At 40.3% G+C, this 18540-nt stretch overlaps 1 protein-coding gene across 1 annotated transcript; it reads left to right on the top strand.

Annotated features, from left to right (window-relative positions):
- Positions 1–670: 670 nt before the first annotated feature.
- Positions 671–16859, top strand: ikbke (inhibitor of nuclear factor kappa B kinase subunit epsilon). Its single transcript, XM_083938520.1, has 21 exons — positions 671–849; positions 3001–3100; positions 3408–3545; positions 3815–3944; positions 4020–4201; positions 6593–6753; positions 7159–7269; positions 7379–7558; positions 8417–8613; positions 9016–9074; positions 9194–9285; positions 9412–9513; positions 9968–10025; positions 10798–10910; positions 10995–11071; positions 11160–11199; positions 11299–11400; positions 14422–14518; positions 15987–16078; positions 16159–16230; positions 16329–16859. The coding sequence occupies exons 1-21, from the start codon at positions 833–835 to the stop codon at positions 16390–16392; spliced, it is 2184 nt and encodes a 727-aa protein (XP_083794646.1). The 5' UTR covers positions 671–832; the 3' UTR covers positions 16393–16859.
- Positions 16860–18540: the final 1681 nt, after the last annotated feature.

Genomic DNA, 18540 nt, shown 5'->3' with positions numbered 1-18540 from the left:
TGTAAATCATATATGAACATTAAATAATATTAATCTGCATTGCCATTTTACTCACTGTAAATAAAACAATAACTTCTGAAATATGCCTGCAAGAATCCAATGAGATCCAAAACAGTGAGGTGTGCAGATTTCCACAGTTATATAAAGATAACTCTATTTTACATATATGTGAATGTGTCTCCCGTGGTGAACAGCAGAGAGACCGACTGCAGTGATCCAGAGACAAAACCTGGAACAGCTGAGAGGACGGGATGACAGCGCTTGGGGTGACTGCAGGGACACGGCAACACAATCACATCTGCACATTCATCAAGGTGAAACACATTTGGGTTTAGTTTAAAATGTCTTTTTTTTGTTGGTGTCAGATTGTTTAAAATTTAAAGGTGAAGTTTAACGGGCCCCTGGTGAATTTTCACCTGGGCCCCGGCAGACTGTAACATCGCCTCTGCTACTCTCTCAGTTACGGAAGTTCAGGCAAAGAAACTGACATGTTTGCACTTCGGTTTATTTCCGCCTTCATGTTTGACTAGACCACAGGAAGCCCTTCCTTCCTACTGAAGTGCTAAGAAACATAAGGAAACCGAAGTTATCCTCATTCAGCAGGTTCTCATTGTACCTGTTCAGAGAGGCTCTGCGTGCAGATGTTTGTCACCGCGGAAGACGTTTCCCACGTAACGTTACGCGTATTTTACCGTCATTGAAGTTGGATTTACCGTAAACCTACGGACCAGACGTTTATTTTGACGCCACAGTTGACGGGAAAACAGCCCGCAGAAACAGCCACAGTGACATTTGTTGTCAGGAAGACGACTGGCTTTAGCGGAGTGGCTAAATGCAGCATCAGTCCAGGTAAGCTAACATTAACACTGCAGCGAACGTTTGCTTTGCTAAAACTTAACAGTTAGTTACGTCACTGGTTAGTTACCAAGCGTAACTAGTTGCTAACGTAAACAGTTATTATTGTTGTGATATTTAAGTGCACAGTCAACTTAACTGCTGACTATACATTATGTATTATTAGCTAAGGCTTAATAAAAATCACCAGACTATGTCAGTTATAGTTAACTATATAGTTAACGTTAACTGGAACTTTCGTTTGTTGTTGTTACGTTACATGTTACATTGTTATAACTTAACTAACTTTACAGTCTGTGTAGCCTCAGATTAATAAGAGCGCTGGATTGATACTACACTGTATATTATTATTATTATTATTATTATTATTATTAAAGGTAGTGCGACTTGTTGCTGCTCATGGGTCTCTGTAAATCCTGAATAATTCATAGAGGGTGGTTTTGACCTACTTTATATGTAAAGTGTATTGAGATCATTTGTATTTTGATTTGGCACTGTAAATGAAATTGAATTGACTGATGAAAAAAAAGTTTGGATGAAGTATCCTACAAAAGAAAAAAAAATCAGCTGCCTAACCTTTTTTTTTCCCACAGATGAAGAGCAAAAACAAAAAAAGTAAGGAAGAAATATGAAGGAACTAAGAAGGATTATTTTAGATTTTTTCTCCCCACTCATTTTTAATTCATAAACACAGGAGAGAGAACAATTTAGCTCGCTCTCTCAGGTCTTGAGTAGGGCTGCAGCTATCAAATCTTTTTGTAATCGATTATTCTACCGATTAATATATCGATTAATCAATTAATCGGATAAAAAAAATATCATTTTGCATAAACATTTATTTTAATTTATTTTCCCAAAATATCTATCATGTCTGTAGGCCTATTTGGTGTGGTAACCTAACGTGTGTGTGTGTGTGTGTGAGTGTGAGTGTGTGTGAGTGTGTGTGTGTGTGTGTGTGTGAGTGTGAGTGTGTGTGTGTGTGTGTGTGTGTGTGTGTGTGTGTGTTTGAGTGTGCACGTGTGCGTGAAGGGGAGAGAGAGGGACGAGATGTATGTGTTTTGAAGGTAATACACTCGCAATTTACCATAAATAAGTTTACCATTTAAACAATTCAAAGTGGTGCATAAAATTCTGTCACGCACCTGTGTACTCAAACAGGTTTCAAAGATAAATAGATTTATTTAGAAAATTAATGACAGATAGATATATTTTCAGGAAGAGCGAGTCGCTCTCTTCCTGTTTACCGTAACAACAAGCAATGTAACAACAAGCAACGTACAAACGCCGCTGACACATTTCCTCAAACAAAACTATAAAGTCTGATCAGGTAGGTGACGTTCTGTTTAACATTCATGAGAAACTAAACACAGAGGCCTTCTCGAGGACAGCTAACGTTACACATTATCTTTCTCCGTAACTACAGCAACTGCAGTCCTTAAACCGGAATAGCGGCGCTCAGTGAAGTGGTGTTAACAACAGGCTGCTTTCGGCTCAGGCTCTGAATCATCGATGTTGTGGTATAACAGTTCTAGTTAACGGTGGACACATGGCACCTTTTTTGGCTTCTTTGTTAAGTGAGAAATGATCCCAAACTTCTCCTCTGCCTTTTCTGGATGTAGTGGTGTGCATCTGCAAAAAAGCATTGTTCCTGATCCCTGCGCTGAACAGGCCGCATAACGTGCAAGATAGTAATTAAACGAATCATCGAGGCAGAGATTCTGATGATTCTACTACTACTCGAGTTACTTGATTACAAAAATGTATTGTTTCAACCCTGGTCTTTAGTAAAATTAAATTGTGGGGTTGGCCTACTTATTTCATCTGTATTCAGAAGCATCCAGCAAAAGTGCACAAATATGGACAAAATGAATAGCGAGTGTTCAATAGTATATATATATATATATATATATATATATATATATATATATATATATATATATATATATATATATATAGTGAGATCACATGAACATAGGAATGACCCCAACTTAATAACTAATATGTGGCTATTTCGTTCTGTTTTTAATAATACATGTGTAAGGTTAATGTTTTTATTTCCCACAAAGACGAAGAGTGCTTGTGTCTCTCTCTCCAGTTAATTTAGTGTTAATATTTCACAATTGTAATTTCTGTCCCATCTTCCAGCATGCCCGGGATGACGGCCAGTACAACCAACTACCTGTGGTCTTTACAAGATGTCCTTGGTCAAGGGGCCACTGCCAGTGTCTACAAGGCACGCAACAAGGTAGCCAGACTTTGATAATGATGATTTTTATCATCATAACACTATGTTAAGTTGTTTTTTTCCACTCAGCGGCTCATTCACATCATGTGATGTGTGATAAGAAAAGGTTTTGACCTTACCTGTTGTGACATTTTACTGTGTGTGTGTGTGTGTGTGTGTGTGTGTGTGTGTGTGTGTGTGTGTGTGTGTGTGTGTGTGTGTGTGTGTGTGTGTGTGTGTGTGTGTGTGTGTGTGTGTGTGTGTGTGTGTGTGTGTGTGTGTGTGTGTGTGTGTGTGTGTGTGTGTGTGTGTGTGTGTGTGTGTGTAGAGGTCAGGTGAGCTGGTTGCCGTCAAGGTGTTTAACATAGCGAGCTACAACCGCTCCCATGAAGTCCAGATGAGAGAGTTTGAGATGCTGAGGAAGCTCAACCACAGCAATATAGTCAAGCTGTACGCTGTGGAAGAGGTAAGACTACAATGAGAGGAATACCAAGGACAACGATAACACATTAATTTGGGATTATTATTATATTATATCAATTATATTATAGTTGCAGGTTTCTAGTATCTATCATGGAATTCTTGAGGTAGTTTTACATTGCAGTTTACCTCCAAATACCTCTCTCTCTCTCTCTCTCTCTCTCTCTCTCTCTCTCTCTCTCTCTCTCTCTCTCTCTCTCTCTCTCTCTCTCTCTCTCTCTCTCTCTCTCTCTCTCAATATATATATATATATAGCTGCCCACCAAACAGAAGGTGCTGGTAATGGAGTATTGTTCAGGAGGAAGTCTACTCAGCCTGCTCGAGGAGTCACAAAACGCCTTTGGTCTGCCTGAAACAGAGTTCCTCACAGTTCTGCAGTGTGTAGGTGGGTATATATCTTGGTATTTCCCAATAATTTCATACACCTAAACTGAAGCAGCCCTCCCTTTCTTCTCTTCAGTGCAGGGGATGAACCACCTACGGGAAAATGGAGTGGTACACCGGGATATTAAGCCAGGCAACATCATGCGGCAGGTCGGGGATGATGGCAAGCCGGTTTATAAACTGACTGACTTTGGAGCAGCAAGAGAGCTGGAAGATGATGAAAAGTTTGTGTCTATCTACGGAACTGAGGAGTATCTGGTAAGATAACTGTCCAGACTTTGAGAAGGTAGATAAGCACTTGTTGTTACACGATCCTTTGAAAAATTTGATTGCAATCAATTAGATTAGAAATAGAAAAAACGTGTTTTACAAAAACAAAGTGTGAATCTTTTTTGAGAGAAACTCGCTGATATGTGTGTCAAATCAAGAAATCAAGGTAAATAGAGTTTTCCTTTATTTTTCACCAGATATAACTGAAATGTGTTGAGTAGATGAAACAAGAACAGAGCTGAGAGCAAAGTGTGCTTGGTAAAGGTAATAAACAGCAAAACAGATGCCCACAGGAAATTAGATTTTCATAAACCACTTTGATGTCTCAGCAGTTGTGTTATAGATATTTTGTCTCCACCATGTGGTGTGCACAGAGTATTCACTATACCACAGGTTAGCCTACAGGCATTCTCAACATAGCCTTTCAGATTAATATTCTTATTACTTCTGCCTTAAAGAACATGAGGCCTCAAAGTAAAATAAAAGAATATGATAAAACAATATTGCATCAATAAAAAGTATGCTCAGTGTAATCTACTGATGGACAGTTATAAGACGATTGCACATTTGATAACCTGCTATCAGTTGAGTTTTCCTCCAGAAAAAATTCACAAGGCTTGTTAGCAGAAAAAGCTTTACCTTTCGCTTTTGTAATCGCTTTTTCTTGATAATAATATGACTATTTTAGTATACATTTCTATGCAGTATTGATTTTTTAACTGTCAAGGTTGCAAATGCATACCTCTATACTCTAGTTGTTTTCTTACTGTCTATAACCAGTTTTTTTTACACTAAATAACATTACTGCTTTAAAAACCCCATTTCTCCATAGGGCCTAAAAAAAAAAGAGTTTGGTTCCGGTTTCCGACCGACCCTGTCAATTTATGTGCTACCCAAATTACGTTATGAGTTTGGGGAAGAAATAATAATAATGGAAAAAATTTAAATACACAAATAAGAAATAGAGAAGAACTATAATGACGCTTTTGTACAACAGCTCTTCATCTTGTACAGAGATGAGCGCAATGTCTCTTTTTTAAATGAAAACATCGGCTTCACGTGGGATCTGCGTGCAGACGACTGGATATACGGGAGCGCTTGTTAATGTTATATGGTCGCGGGAGAAAGATGGACATATGTATTGTCTCCATTGTTTACCCATGCAACAGCGTGACAAACAAAATAGTAAGATTGGGTTTGAAATATTTTGAATGCGGTCTTAAAGTAGTCAAGCAGTGTACTTGTTCATTTGTGTCTGCAGCCAGCAAAGTGGACCAAGCTGACAGATGGATGACACCTCCTGCTGTTTATTTCCGCAAAATCCTTAACTCCGTGTCCAGCGAGCGTCACCGATAAATTCACTTTGATTACTTTGTCTCCTGTTGTAATGTCCTTACAATGTAATTGGCAGCAAGCAACGCTGCACGCTGTGGCACGCTGTGGCAAGCTGTGGCACGCTGTGGCGCACTGTTTGGCGGTGCACTTTTGTCGGACGCCCGGTGTGAGTTGAAAGTGCCACGATGGACAAAGTAGAGCTGGTTATGAAGTTTAAATTATGAATTATCTCAACGAGACGTCCTCATTTCACTACGGAATATAAATACATCTGCTGTTGTAACTAAACAGGCCAGATAAGGAGGAAATGACTCTCACTACATTGTGTGTGACTGTGTGAGGGGCTGAGATCCCACTATAGCCACAGAAGCGAAAACTTTTTTGTTGTTGCTTTGTTTGTTCACAAAAAGCAATGATCGAGCAGTGCAGAGGTATTATCCATATTATCGCCATGTGTAGATGGGGGGATGCTTAAGCGCCCTCTAAGAGCCAAAACATGTGGCAAGGACCCGCTCTTCAGTGGCGAGGACCCGCTATATGTGACCTTTTTTTCCTTTTTGGCCCTGCCCTTCAAAAGGTCTGTGCACGCCACTGCTTCTGACGTTCGGACAATCTGAGCTGTGGTCAGATTCATTTTAATATTGCTTGAAATGTCTTCAATGCCAACAGTCCAGAACTGTTTTTTTCGGTGTAGAAAAGTAGCCTTAAAGAAAAATAAAAAATAAAATAGATTTCCTACCTATCGCTCGCTGCCACTAGAAAAAATAAATAAATAAATTACCTATGTACTCATGACCTCAGCTAAAAACCAACAGGAACAAAACTTTTTTAGGAAAGCTTACCCTCAAAACTCTCAAAACTCCTAAAATGATTTTGTGAGACAGGACAGTTCTTAATACCTTGAAGCTACTTGTATGATGAAGACAGGCCCTCTAGTGGACAAATGGGATGTAGAGCTACCCATCAAAGCTGTATATCTATCTCTGAAGACTTTCTTGTGTTCTCTCTTACTGTGTGTGTCTGTGTGTGTCTGTGTGTCTGTAGCACCCAGACATGTATGAACGTGCTGTGCTGCGTAAGCCTCATCACAAATCCTATGGAGTGAGTGTGGACCTGTGGAGTATCGGTGTGACATTTTACCACGCTGCCACTGGGAGTCTTCCCTTCTCACCGTATGGAGGACCACGGAGGAACAAGCCCACCATGTGAGTTAATACATTAAGTGCGAGAAAGTAAATCACAGACCAGACATTTCCAACAGAAACACTAAGTTTCAAACTCCACGTCTTCAACCATAGCAAATTAATTAATTGGACCAGTTTCAATTAAGAATTGTGACATTGAGTTTGGTGTGAAAGTGCTTATTTTAAGCTCCATCTCCACCAGCCAGCCAAGTTCCATATTGTAAAGCAGTCCACCATGAAATCAGTAGATGACTTCTTAGTCTTAACGAAATCACCACTTACCCATTTTAACTGTGCCAAAGGCTTGGATTTCCCCAGAGAGAAAGATGTTTTTCTGCATGTTATTTCCTCAAGAATCCCAGGGTAACATGGCAGAACATGAACTTTCATCAGTGATCCATCAGCCTAACTGTGTTTTGTGTGTAGGTACAAAATGACTACTGAGAAGCCTATGGGGGCAATAGCTGGAACACAGCGGGCGGAGGACGGGCCTATAGAGTGGGGCTACCACCTACCTCACAGCTGCCAACTGTCACAGTACGTCACCTGATAAAGAGCATCTCAGTGACTCTTTAACTAAAAGACTTGATGCTCACCTTTTCTCGGATTTCGCCATCTATTTCTGTCCCTGTCTGTCTATCTGTAGGAGTCTGGCGGTGCAGCTGGTTCCAGTACTAGCGGGTATACTGGAGGCTGACCAGGAAAGGTGTTGGGGCTTTGACCAGTTTTTCAAAGCCACCACAGACATACTGCAGCGGCAGCCAGTTCACCTCTTCTGTCTGCAACAGGCCATGGCACATTGCATCTACATCCACCACTACAACACGTAAGTCTGCACAGGTGTATCGTCACACACATTATTCTGATCAAACGCAAATAAAGCAGTCCAAAGACTTTAGAGCTGTTTAAATTGTAGCAGACTACAGACTACTACAGACTACTAATACTACTTCTGAAAACTGAAGACTTGGACTTCCAGACTCATTTAAACTTGAAGGAAAGATGACTTACTTAAATGAGGTAGTGCAAGGTGGGATGTTGCCCTATTTGTCAGAAGTTACGGTAGTTTTTGACAACATGACTCATCAGTCGACGATTCCACCAACAAGCCAGATGTGAAGTACTTGCAGAATTACCGCTATATTAAATTTAAAAAATCTTATTACAGACACATATTGTGATGTGCACTGATTTATGACTGTAAATAATTAAGTTAACATTTATTGTGCTGAATCAGGAATTCATTTGTATAAAAAAAAGAATAATTTCAATTTGGATTGTAAACTGAATTGTTAAAGCAAACATATGAAAGCCTAGATAATATTGTTACTATTATCAGAGTCTGATCAAATGTAGGAAGTCATGTATTTAAATTAAACCTCAAGCAAACTACCATTAGATGATACAACATGTTTAGTTTGTCCTTTTCATGTAACCACAGTGGCCAATTTTCATCGTTGGACATTGAAAATGTGACCAGACTTTTCAGTATCTCCACAAATTAAAAAAAAATTAAAAGCCACTACACCAGCGGTCCGCGTTATGGATTCCCAAGTAAATGTGTGCAGAATTACAATGATAGCAGTGACCAAGAGCACTCACCCTGATCTTAAAATGCAGTCAGGATGCAGAATCAGACCTGAAATTTACCAAAGATGCGCTTTCTCCCCTTTAATCCTTTCAGGGTGTCAGTATTCTTTGAGGAGGTGGCATCTCAGACTGGTATAGGCGTTCAGCTACAACATCTGCTGTACCTTGGTCACAAACTCCCTTTGGAGGGCAACATGAAGGTAGTCAACCTCCCGCGTACATCACCCGCCCAGCCCCTCATCCTGCTCAGTTATGAGCCTGAAGCAAATACCATCCTGCCCTTCAGAGAACGTAAGAGAATCAAAGACACTTACACCTTTGATATGTTTCTGTGAAGTCATAATCTTTCCTTTTTTTAGTTTTTGATACTCCCCCAGGGAGATATAAAATAGTTTTAATATGAGGTTTACTGTATCCCATTATCACATGTACTCAGAAAACACATGAATATCTTTGTGAATTTGCTGTTTTATGCACATTGTATCTGCAGTAATACTTGTGTAAATCCCAGATTTAGTGAATGATGTAAAAAAGATGAATTAATCATTAATGTGTATTAGAAGGATAGTCATCACATTTGAAATAACATGTGCATACAATTATGAATGCCAAGGCACACACACCTATGTACACACGGCTTCCATACAGTAAGTCATGCATTTTTGGGGTGTGTGTTTTTTGTCTCCTCTGTAGCAGAGACTCCAATCATCCCATCCAGGTTTGACGTCACAGCAGACTACAACTTCTCCAAGGTAGTGCTTCTGCGCTCATTGTCTTTTCCAGCCATGCCTAATGTGATGTTATTTAAATTAAATTTATAAGCATCTAACCCATTATTTATTATGTCCTTTGCTCCCACTCTTCTCTGTAGGTAATAGTGGGAGTGGTCCACCAGTATCTGAGGATAGTACAGTTGCTACACTCACACCGAGAGCTACTGCTGCAAGGATACTACAGTTACATGTGAGACGCACACATGCACTGAGTGATGTACTTCTAAGCTTATGTACTGACCCTTGGTAATGGACCTAATCAAACTCTTTTCCCATCCTTTTTCTCCTCCTCTTTTTTACTCTTATTGTTCCTCAGGATGAGGATGCGCAGGGAATGTGAAGAAGCAATGCACTGTATCGCGATGATCACAGTTAGACTGCAGTCGTGCCTCAATGTAGAACACAGGACCCGCACGCTGTGAGTTTATCCAAACACCGTTTGAGCTAAATAAAGGGAATCTGGGATCTCACACTTTGGGGTGTTGAAATACACAACTATGTGCTTGTATGACATGCATTATGATACACAGCAGTAAGGCAAATGGAGCTGTACTTGCTTTTTTTGGTTGAATTTATTACTGTGTGTTTGTTGACAAATGTACACCAAACATCTATTCATATTGTTATAATTCTTCTGTGAAGTTCTGCCCTCTAAAATGAGGTTACTTTCGATTGTTTTCGTGTTTTTTTTTCATGCTGTTTTTATCAATGCTGCGTCCACCAGGACACACTTCCTTTGTTTACTCCAGGTAACAGCAGATCTTGGTGGTAGTAGCAAATATTCAAACGAGAACTGCAATTCAATACTACAATCTCCTCCTCTTTTTACCCCCTTTCTCCTCATATGCATGTTTCATTTTTATTTTTCTTAGAGGCCATTATGCTGCAGAAAATCAAGGTTCAGCTGATAGCAGGCAAAAACTGCATCTGGTGAGTGGCGTTGGGAAGAAGTATAACAGCTTGATTGTTGTGGTTGATGAAAATGTGGGAGAATGTGGCTTTTTCCCATATTTGGATGCCATTATTCCTTCATTAATAGTATATAGTGGATAATTGCAGATCATAATGAAAAGAGCGATGAGAAAGGCGATAGAATGCAGCAAAGGTGATGCACATTTTAAACCTGTTTTGAATGTCAAATATTAGCAAGTTTTAGCCCTGCAGATATTTACTTACAGGGATAAATGACCTCATTAATGAAACTAGGACTGGGTGATTTTTATTTTTATTTTAGTACCAATACTCAAATGATACTTGCTTTTAGACATATAACCCTGCTTTTCTGCTGTACCCCTTTTCCCAAGCCCAAAAATAATAATTTTGCCCATTTGCCCAGTAGCTCACATGTAAGAACAGGCACCCCATATACTTTACTTGAATCCTCGCTGCAGCAGCCTCTCTCTCGCCCATTTCCAACTAAATATACTACATAAAAAAAGCTGGGGGAAAAATATCTTTTAAAAAAAAAGTGACATGGTTTTACAATTATCGTACACAAGGTTCAAACCAACCACATTATAAAATTGTATTCTAAGCAACCAAGGTGTCCTAGGAGTTCTCTCTGTTTCAATATTGTTTCTTAGTAGACATTGCAATATAAGAAGTGAGTGGAAAGACTGAATAGAAAGAGGTACAACATTGCTAGATCCATTCAATTCTGGCAGATTTGTGATTTGTTGACTCAACCTGCTGTTGACTGCAGGTCAATGAGCACTTGCCTATATATGCTGCTGGAATCCAGGAGTTTCAGAACCGACTGGACCATCTGCAGATAGAACAGGCCAAGCTAGCGGAGACGCTGGCCAATGACAAAAGGTACTCCAGGCTCACATGGATTCAGAGCTTCACGTGGTCTTGTGAGTTTGGTGTAATTGAACTCTCAACTCTTTCCTCCCACAGCTGTCAGAAGATGGAGATGCTGCTGCAGAAGATACTTGCAATTCACCAGCATTATCGTAAAGACCGACTAACAGGCAGTATGCATGTTTTTACGTACATACTGTATTTTTAGTACTCTTTTTTTACATGGTGCAAGTGACAAAACTTTTTCTTATTTCACCACAGAGTTGGCATATAACGACGAGCAAATCCACAAGTTTGAGAAGTGAGTATGTGTCCACACAGCTGCTGTCCTTCTCACCCAGCCTGTGATTGGATGTTATCCTGAGCTCTCCTGTAATCTTCTTGTCACTCTCCATCCCAGAATCCACCTGTCATCCCACATTAAGCGAGTGAAATCTCTCCTTAGAGAAGACTGCGTGCGGAGATACAAAGACCTTTTGGCCTCAACAAGGACGTGGAGCAGGTCAGAGCAGGCTCTCAAGTCACATTTTTATACCCCAAATACAACAGATTGACTGTGTTATCCCAAACACTGTGACCATTTACAGTAAGATAACTACAGGACTTCTACAGATTCTCCGGCACCATTCCTGATTTCAGACATAGAGCCGTTTTAAATTCAATTAACACAAGTTATACTCTGCAAGATTTGCATCTATTTAATTGTCTTTTAAGTTACTATCTATCAAAGATTGAGTTAAAACAATGGTCATTGATCATATGACCCACTAATGAAAGCTCTTGTTGCCTTTTTGCTGAGTATTAGAACTTAAAACTTAAAAGAGCTTAAAACTACTGAGTCAGGCTTGTAGTAAGGACAGAAGTGTAATATGAACATGACTGGAAGTAGAGAGATGAATGTGTTTCAATAGAGTTTACAAAAGAGCACAAAAAAAAGTCAACACACATAGTGACCGTGAATGTGACAAGATAGAGGGCTCTAAAAGAACAGACTCTCCTGCAGTTGCATCTTACCGCCAAAGGGCTGCTAGAGACAACGTATCTCAAATCTTATGGAGTACAAGTTTAATTTAATACATTGTACATATTTCCTCCTGGAGAACTTTCTTTTTAGGCTCACAAATCGTTTCTTGCTTGTTCGTTTGTTTGGTTTGACAGCCATTCACAAAGATGATGGAAGCTTATATGAAGAAAATTAACTCAGGGCAGTAGGACTTTGCTATTCAGCAGTCCCTCGCAAACAGATTAAATTGGTCGTCTGCATTAACAATCTTTACTTCACACTTATTTACCAGGTGTATTGAGAATATAAATCTACAAAAATACTAACTGTTAGCCATTTATTGTAAACACTTATTTTGCTCCTGTTAAGAAATATTTGTATTTGTAGAGCTAGTATTTAACTGATTTATTTTATAAATCAACAAATAAATGTGGCACATAGTGCAGGACAGTTTTCATGTGTGAATCTGAATGTGTGTGTAGATACCATGCAAGCCTTGATTCATGTTTGGGATCTAAAAAGATTGTGTTTGTGGAAGGTTAAATATTGGAATTAGAAATGATGGTGAAAATTATTATTTTTTAAATCTAAACTATGTAATTGGTGAATTAATAATGTATCTCTCGTTAAGAAATGATGATGACATATTATACCTGTGAATGTTCTTATTTGTCCAGCTCATCGTTATCCCCAAAGCAATTTCAGTCAAAAGCAACTGGACTTGGTTATTTGTCTAGGAAGAAGTTTCACCTCTCATCCAAGAGGCTTCATCAGTTCATGTACGCATCTGACCAGTCTGGAACATTGGTGGGAAGTTGGTTTCGACTTCGTTAGTGCTCTATTTAGTCTGAACAACAGTCGTTGGAGTCACAGGAGGCCATTTGTGAACAGTTGTTCTTTGAGGTTAGATTGTTGAATCTCCTGGGAAGGGATGAAAGGGCAGCATTGTAAATTGGAGATAAGTGGTGTCTCAGACCTCCTCCTCTGTTTAGCGATGGTTTCTCTATTTTTACATAGATGGCTTCTTTGGATGTGGACATTGTTGTAATCAAAGGAGTGGGCTTTCTCCTTGAGATGTAAGTGGACAGCAGAGTCCAGGCCTGATGAGTTATCTCTCCTATGTTGGGCCATGCGTTTATGCAGTGGTTGTTTTGTTTTTTCAATGTAGAGATCTTTGCATTCCTCATTGCATTGAACAGCATAAACCAGATTGCTTTTTTGTGGGTGTGTGGTGTTCTGTCCTTCGGACGTACGAGTCTCTGTCTCATTGTTTTACTGGGTTTGAAATACACAAGGATGCAGTGTTTGTTGAAGATCCTCCTGAGTTTCTCTGATACCCCAGGCGCATACGGAATGACTATGTTGTTTCTCTTGTTTTTCTTTTTCTTTGGTGTTCTTTCTGGAAGCAGCTGCCGTTTTCACAAGGGTCCAACTGGGGTAACCACAAGTTGTGAGGGCGCCTCTCAGGTGCTTGTGTTCTTCCCCTTGGGCTTGTGAGCTGGTGGGTACGTTATCAGCTCTGTGTTGCAGTGTTCTGATAACTCCAAGCTTGTGCTCCAGGGGTGGTGGGAGTCAAATGGTAGATATGGATCTGTGTGAGTGGGTTTTCTGTAAGGCAAACTTTTGTCCCTGGCATCTTCTCTGGTGAACTTGATGTTTCTGTCCACTGAGTTTATATGTTCGGTAAAAGTTTGCACCACTTTGGATTTGATATTAACCCATTGGGTTATTTGGTTGCCTTTCTTAGATCCACATCCTGGACAGAAAGGACAGATGGTCTGAAAGAGGAGTAAAAGAAGCCATCCATGTAAAAATAGAGAAACCATCGATAAACAGAGAAGGAGGTCTGAGACACCACTTATCTCCAATTTACAATGCTGCCCTTTCATCCCTTCCCAGGAGATTCAACAATCCAACCTCAAAGAACAACTTTTCACAAATTGCCTCCTGTGACTCCAACGACTGTCGTTAAGACTCAATAGAGCACTAACGAAGCCCAAACCTACTTCCCACCAACGACTGTCACTGTAAAGACGGTCGTTGGCACTTGGAGCACAAAGGGTTCCAGTGACATCCTTGACCTTGTGAAAGGTTCAATACCTGGATCTCCACACCAGTTAGTTGGACCAGGACCCGGACCAGTCCCAGCCTGGTCCGGGTCCTGGTCCTGGTCCAGTCCCGGTCTGGTCAGATGCGTACATGAACTGATGAAGCCTCTTGGATGACAGGTGAAAAGTCTTCCTAGAAAAATAACCAAGTCCAGTGGTTTTTGATTGAAATTGCTTTAGGGCTCCATATTATCTGTCAACTCATCTTCTGCTAATTTAATTTATTTCATCATTTTTAAATTTAATTTAATTTAAAATTGACCGTGGCAGATTTCACTCTTCAAATATAACGTAAGCATTTTTCACATTGTTTTAGTTGTTTTTTCTTCTGTTTTTAAATCCATCTGCCAATATGCCTGTTTTAAAGATGGCAGCTTTGACTTACTGAAGTGTGTCCCTTCTGTATTTGCAGTGTTTTACTGGAGATGCAGACCCGACTGCAGGACTTCAGCTCTTTCTCCACAGGCTTGTTGGCAGATCTTGAGATGAGTGAGCAGCGGCTAAATAAGGTCAACATTTCACCTCTGTGTTCTGACGATCTCTGCAGCTAAGATCAAATATTCTACCATAAACGTATACACAAAGACATATATCAAAATCAGAATCAGTAATACTTTAATAATCCTAGGGGGAAATTATTTTTGTTACAGAACTCCAGATAAACAAACAACAACTATTATACAGACAGCATGCATAAGAAAAATAAATAAAGAAAGAAAGAAATATATATATATATATATATATATATATATATATATATATATATATATATATATATATATGTGAAATATCACACTTAAATTTACAGCAAATAATATTTACAGTGCGGCTCACAAAGTGCAGGCCAGTCAGTCACCTCAAAGCAGCCCTGCAGTGTCACATAAGCCTCCTCAGACCACCTCTTCACAGTCCTTGTTGTGGTAGGCTTCCTCTTCACCAGAGGCACATAGCAGGGTTTGAGGTGAACCAGATTGTGATCTGACCTGCCCATTATGTCGGAAGGTCGGCAGAACTCTATCCAAGGTGACGTGGTTAAAGTTTCCCGACATGATTACGAGGGCACTGGGGTGTTGAGTCAGGAGTCTGGAGATGGTGGTGTGTATGATGCTGCAGGCAGAGGGATGTACAGAACAACTGTGATGACATGTGGGATCTCTCTGGGCAGACGGTATGGACGGCGTCCAACAGCCAGCAGTTCAACATCCGGGCTACAGAGCTGTTATTTAACGGTGATATGACCAGGATTACACCATCTGCTGTTTACTAGAATGGCAAGCCCCCGTTGCAGTCCTGGTTAGCCTGCATGGTGTGGAAGCCATCCACGGAGACGTTCTGGTCTGTGATGTCCCTGTACAGCCATGTCTGCGTGAAACACATCAGACTGCACTCACGGTACTCCGGGTGGCTCTGCGTTAGTGCCGTCAGTTCATCCATTTTGTTGTACAGAGAACGTACATTTCCCATCACAACAGAGGGGAGACACGGCTTAAATATTCTCCTCACCATAAGCTCGTCTCGACCCTCCTCTATTGCTCTGACGTTGCTTCCCACCTCTGTGCCCACGGTGTGTTTTTCTCCAGAGTTTCAGTGGAATCTGCTGGTCTGGCCGCTATGCCGGCCGGCATTAGCCTGATCAGCTGCTCTCCGGAGTAAACAAAGGAAGTGTGTCCCAGTGGAAGCAGCATTGTTAAAAACAGCATGAAAAAAAAACACGAATACAATCGAAAGTAGCCTCATTGTAGAGGGCAGAACTTCACAGAAGTTAGGGTGAAGAAACAGAACAAACAAAAGGAGAATAAAAGTTAAGAAAGTTTAAAAAAGCAAACTCAAAGGCTGGAGGAGTAACAACTTCCTGCACACTATTGTGTTATATAGTACTTGCACTGATTAAAACAATTTTGTTTCAGTGGTCATGTTATTGATGTCACTAATGTAGCATGTCAGTGATGTGATGATCTAACGTCTCATCTGTCTTAGGCTCTGGACAGAATCCTTTTCACTCTTCAGTCTAAGCAAACAGGACAGCAACCTGGAATCGCACCCAGGGACAAGGACCAGATGGTCTCTAGGTGTGTGTGTCTCTCTATGTGTGCGTACGTGTCTGTGTGTGCAAGACAGTTGCCCTGACAAATCTCTTCCTGTGTTCTAGGATGCACCATTTGAAGGGAGAAATGGAGATTTTGGTGAGGGAACTACAGTGTAACAACAGCATCATTGAGAGGTTAGTTGAGTGCCCAACTTCCTGTCTCTTTTGAAACTCACACCCGCATATACAGCAGGTGAGATAGTATGATGTTGATTGTTTGTTTTGTCCTATAGTCTAGGAGCAGTAAACCCTGCAGCATCTCTGGAGCCGAGCTTGGCCAGACCTTCTACACTGTGACAAGAGTGCATCATCTTTGCATCTTGACTCTCTCACACACACATACACACACAAACTCTCTCTCTAGTAATTTTAACGGCCACTCATGAACACTTATGGACAATGTACTGGATCTTATTTCAAGGAGTTGCTGCAGCTTGTGCTGTATGAAGAGGAAGCAGTTGAAGACCATCAATAAAATGTAAATCTCGATTTAGAGATAAGATGCACAAAATGGAGGAGGAGGAAACGCTACTGATGGATTTGTATGTGTGAGTGTGTGCGTGAGTTTGTGGGTGGCAGCAGTACAGCAGTCCAATACAAACCTCATTAATGCCTTTAGTGCTATTGTATTTCTAATAGACTGCCACAGTGATGGACCGTCAGGGTAAAGCAAAATGAATGCCGAGTCAGCTGCTGCAGTGTTTTTCTAAGGCTGTATTTCCTTTTTGCCTCACAGAAGAAGCACTGCGGAATTAATGCAACCAGACTGACACTGTGTGTGTGTGTGTGTGTGTGTGTGTGTGTGTGTGTGTGTGTGTGTGTGTGTGTGTGTGTGTGTGTGTGTGTGTGTGTGTGTGTGTGTGTGTGTGTGTGTGTGTGTGTGTGTGTGTGTGTGTGTGTGTGTGTGTGTGTGTGTGTGTGTGTGTGTGTGTGTGTGTGTGTGTGTGTGTGTGTGTGTGTGTGTGTGTGTGTGTGTGTGTGTGTGTGTGTGTGTGTGTTGAGGGACTGAGACTTCTGCTGTCTTTTTCCTAACGTTTGGTCATTCAAATGGTTTTCACCTGACTTCTTTTTTAGATTTACTTCAAGTATATCTGCGACTGAATAGTGGTTGATTACATCATTGATCAAAGTGACATTTGTCTCTCTTTCTGTTGATGTTTAACTTGAGAGATAAGGTATTTCTTTGTATTTCATCAAAGGTTTCACTGTAAAAAAGAGAAGACACAAAATCAGGGAAACTCAGCATGCACCACAGTGCACAGTCCAGTGACAGTACAGCAAATTAACAGTATGAAATGACATTAGCCCACGTGGTTTACACAGTATGGGGAAATCCCAGGGTTTGTTATTTGTTTATAAAGGCTTCAGGTGATGCACAAGGTTTGAGAACATTTTTAAAATGTACATTTACCATAATCATAAACTTTTTTTGCCATATTTTTAACTTCTCATTGTGTCTTGGAAATTATATCTCAGTCAATGAAGTAATACAGGCTGAAAAGTGAAAGCAAAAACCATTTCATGTCCTCTCTTGTATAAGTTTAAGTGGCAGCAGACCTCTGTGAAAACGAATCTCCAGGTTCTGAAAAGTCAGCAAAGTCACGAATGAATGTGTACACTCCGCCTGTAGTCAACTGTGATATTAAATCTGTTTTGGGAACATTCAACTGAACTGGGAAGAAAACACTTTTTTTTTAAAATAAAAAAACAAAACAACAGAAAACATGTGTATTGTGACACTGCAAAGTACAGAGACTGAAATTGAAAGTTCACTCGATCTGCGTAGGGGTGGTGTAGGTGTCCTCGGGGGCTTTCTCGGTTTAGTGAGTGGGATGAGCACAACGGCCCCTGCGGTTTTGTTCAGCTCATATGACGTGTTATTGGCGAAGTGGGATTTTTTTTTAACTTTCCTGTTCGTAGCCCACACAAACAAGTGTGACATTTTGTTTTCTCACCAGACTGGTATACATCGTGGCAATAGTCAGTAGGCCCGCTGTGTGTCCGTTCTGTTTCAGTTTAATTAGGTAATTGGTTTACTCTTCTGCGCCTACAAAAAATATAATTGACTGCATAGGCTACAATAGCTGACTTTCAATTGTCAAAATATGTCAGAAGTATTTTGCCAGTTTTGACATCTTAAATAGGAAACCTAAATCCTCATTATACATATTATTATTATTGTTGTTGTTGTGTTTCCTGTGCCATCTTAATTTGAGATTGCGTTTATGCCAGTCTGCTTTCTGTATTCTAACTTTAATACAAGTGCTTTCAGAAGATAATTGTGACTAAATTAGAATAGAGGCCAAGGAGTCAATGGTGATAAAACGGCAAACAAATTCCAGTGATTCGTCAGGAAGTTAAGTGTTTTATCCAGTGAGTTAGTGGTTAATAATTCATCAAGTGATGCCAAATCAAACCAGAGATTAGTGCGCGCTCCTGTCTCTT

This window comes from Echiichthys vipera (genome assembly GCF_963691815.1).
Source record: "Echiichthys vipera genome assembly, chromosome: X".
Classification (NCBI taxonomy): domain Eukaryota; kingdom Metazoa; phylum Chordata; class Actinopteri; order Perciformes; family Trachinidae; genus Echiichthys; species Echiichthys vipera.
This window is presented reverse-complemented; position numbering and strand designations above follow the sequence as displayed.

Bases quoted from the DNA above. Each gene is read 5' to 3' on its own strand.
- ikbke (XM_083938520.1), top strand. The intron at 6,754-7,158 runs GTGAGTTAATAC...TTTTGTGTGTAG, and splicing joins CGGAGGAACAAGCCCACCAT to GTACAAAATGACTACTGAGA. The intron at 8,614-9,015 runs GTAAGAGAATCA...TCTCCTCTGTAG, and splicing joins CATCCTGCCCTTCAGAGAAC to CAGAGACTCCAATCATCCCA.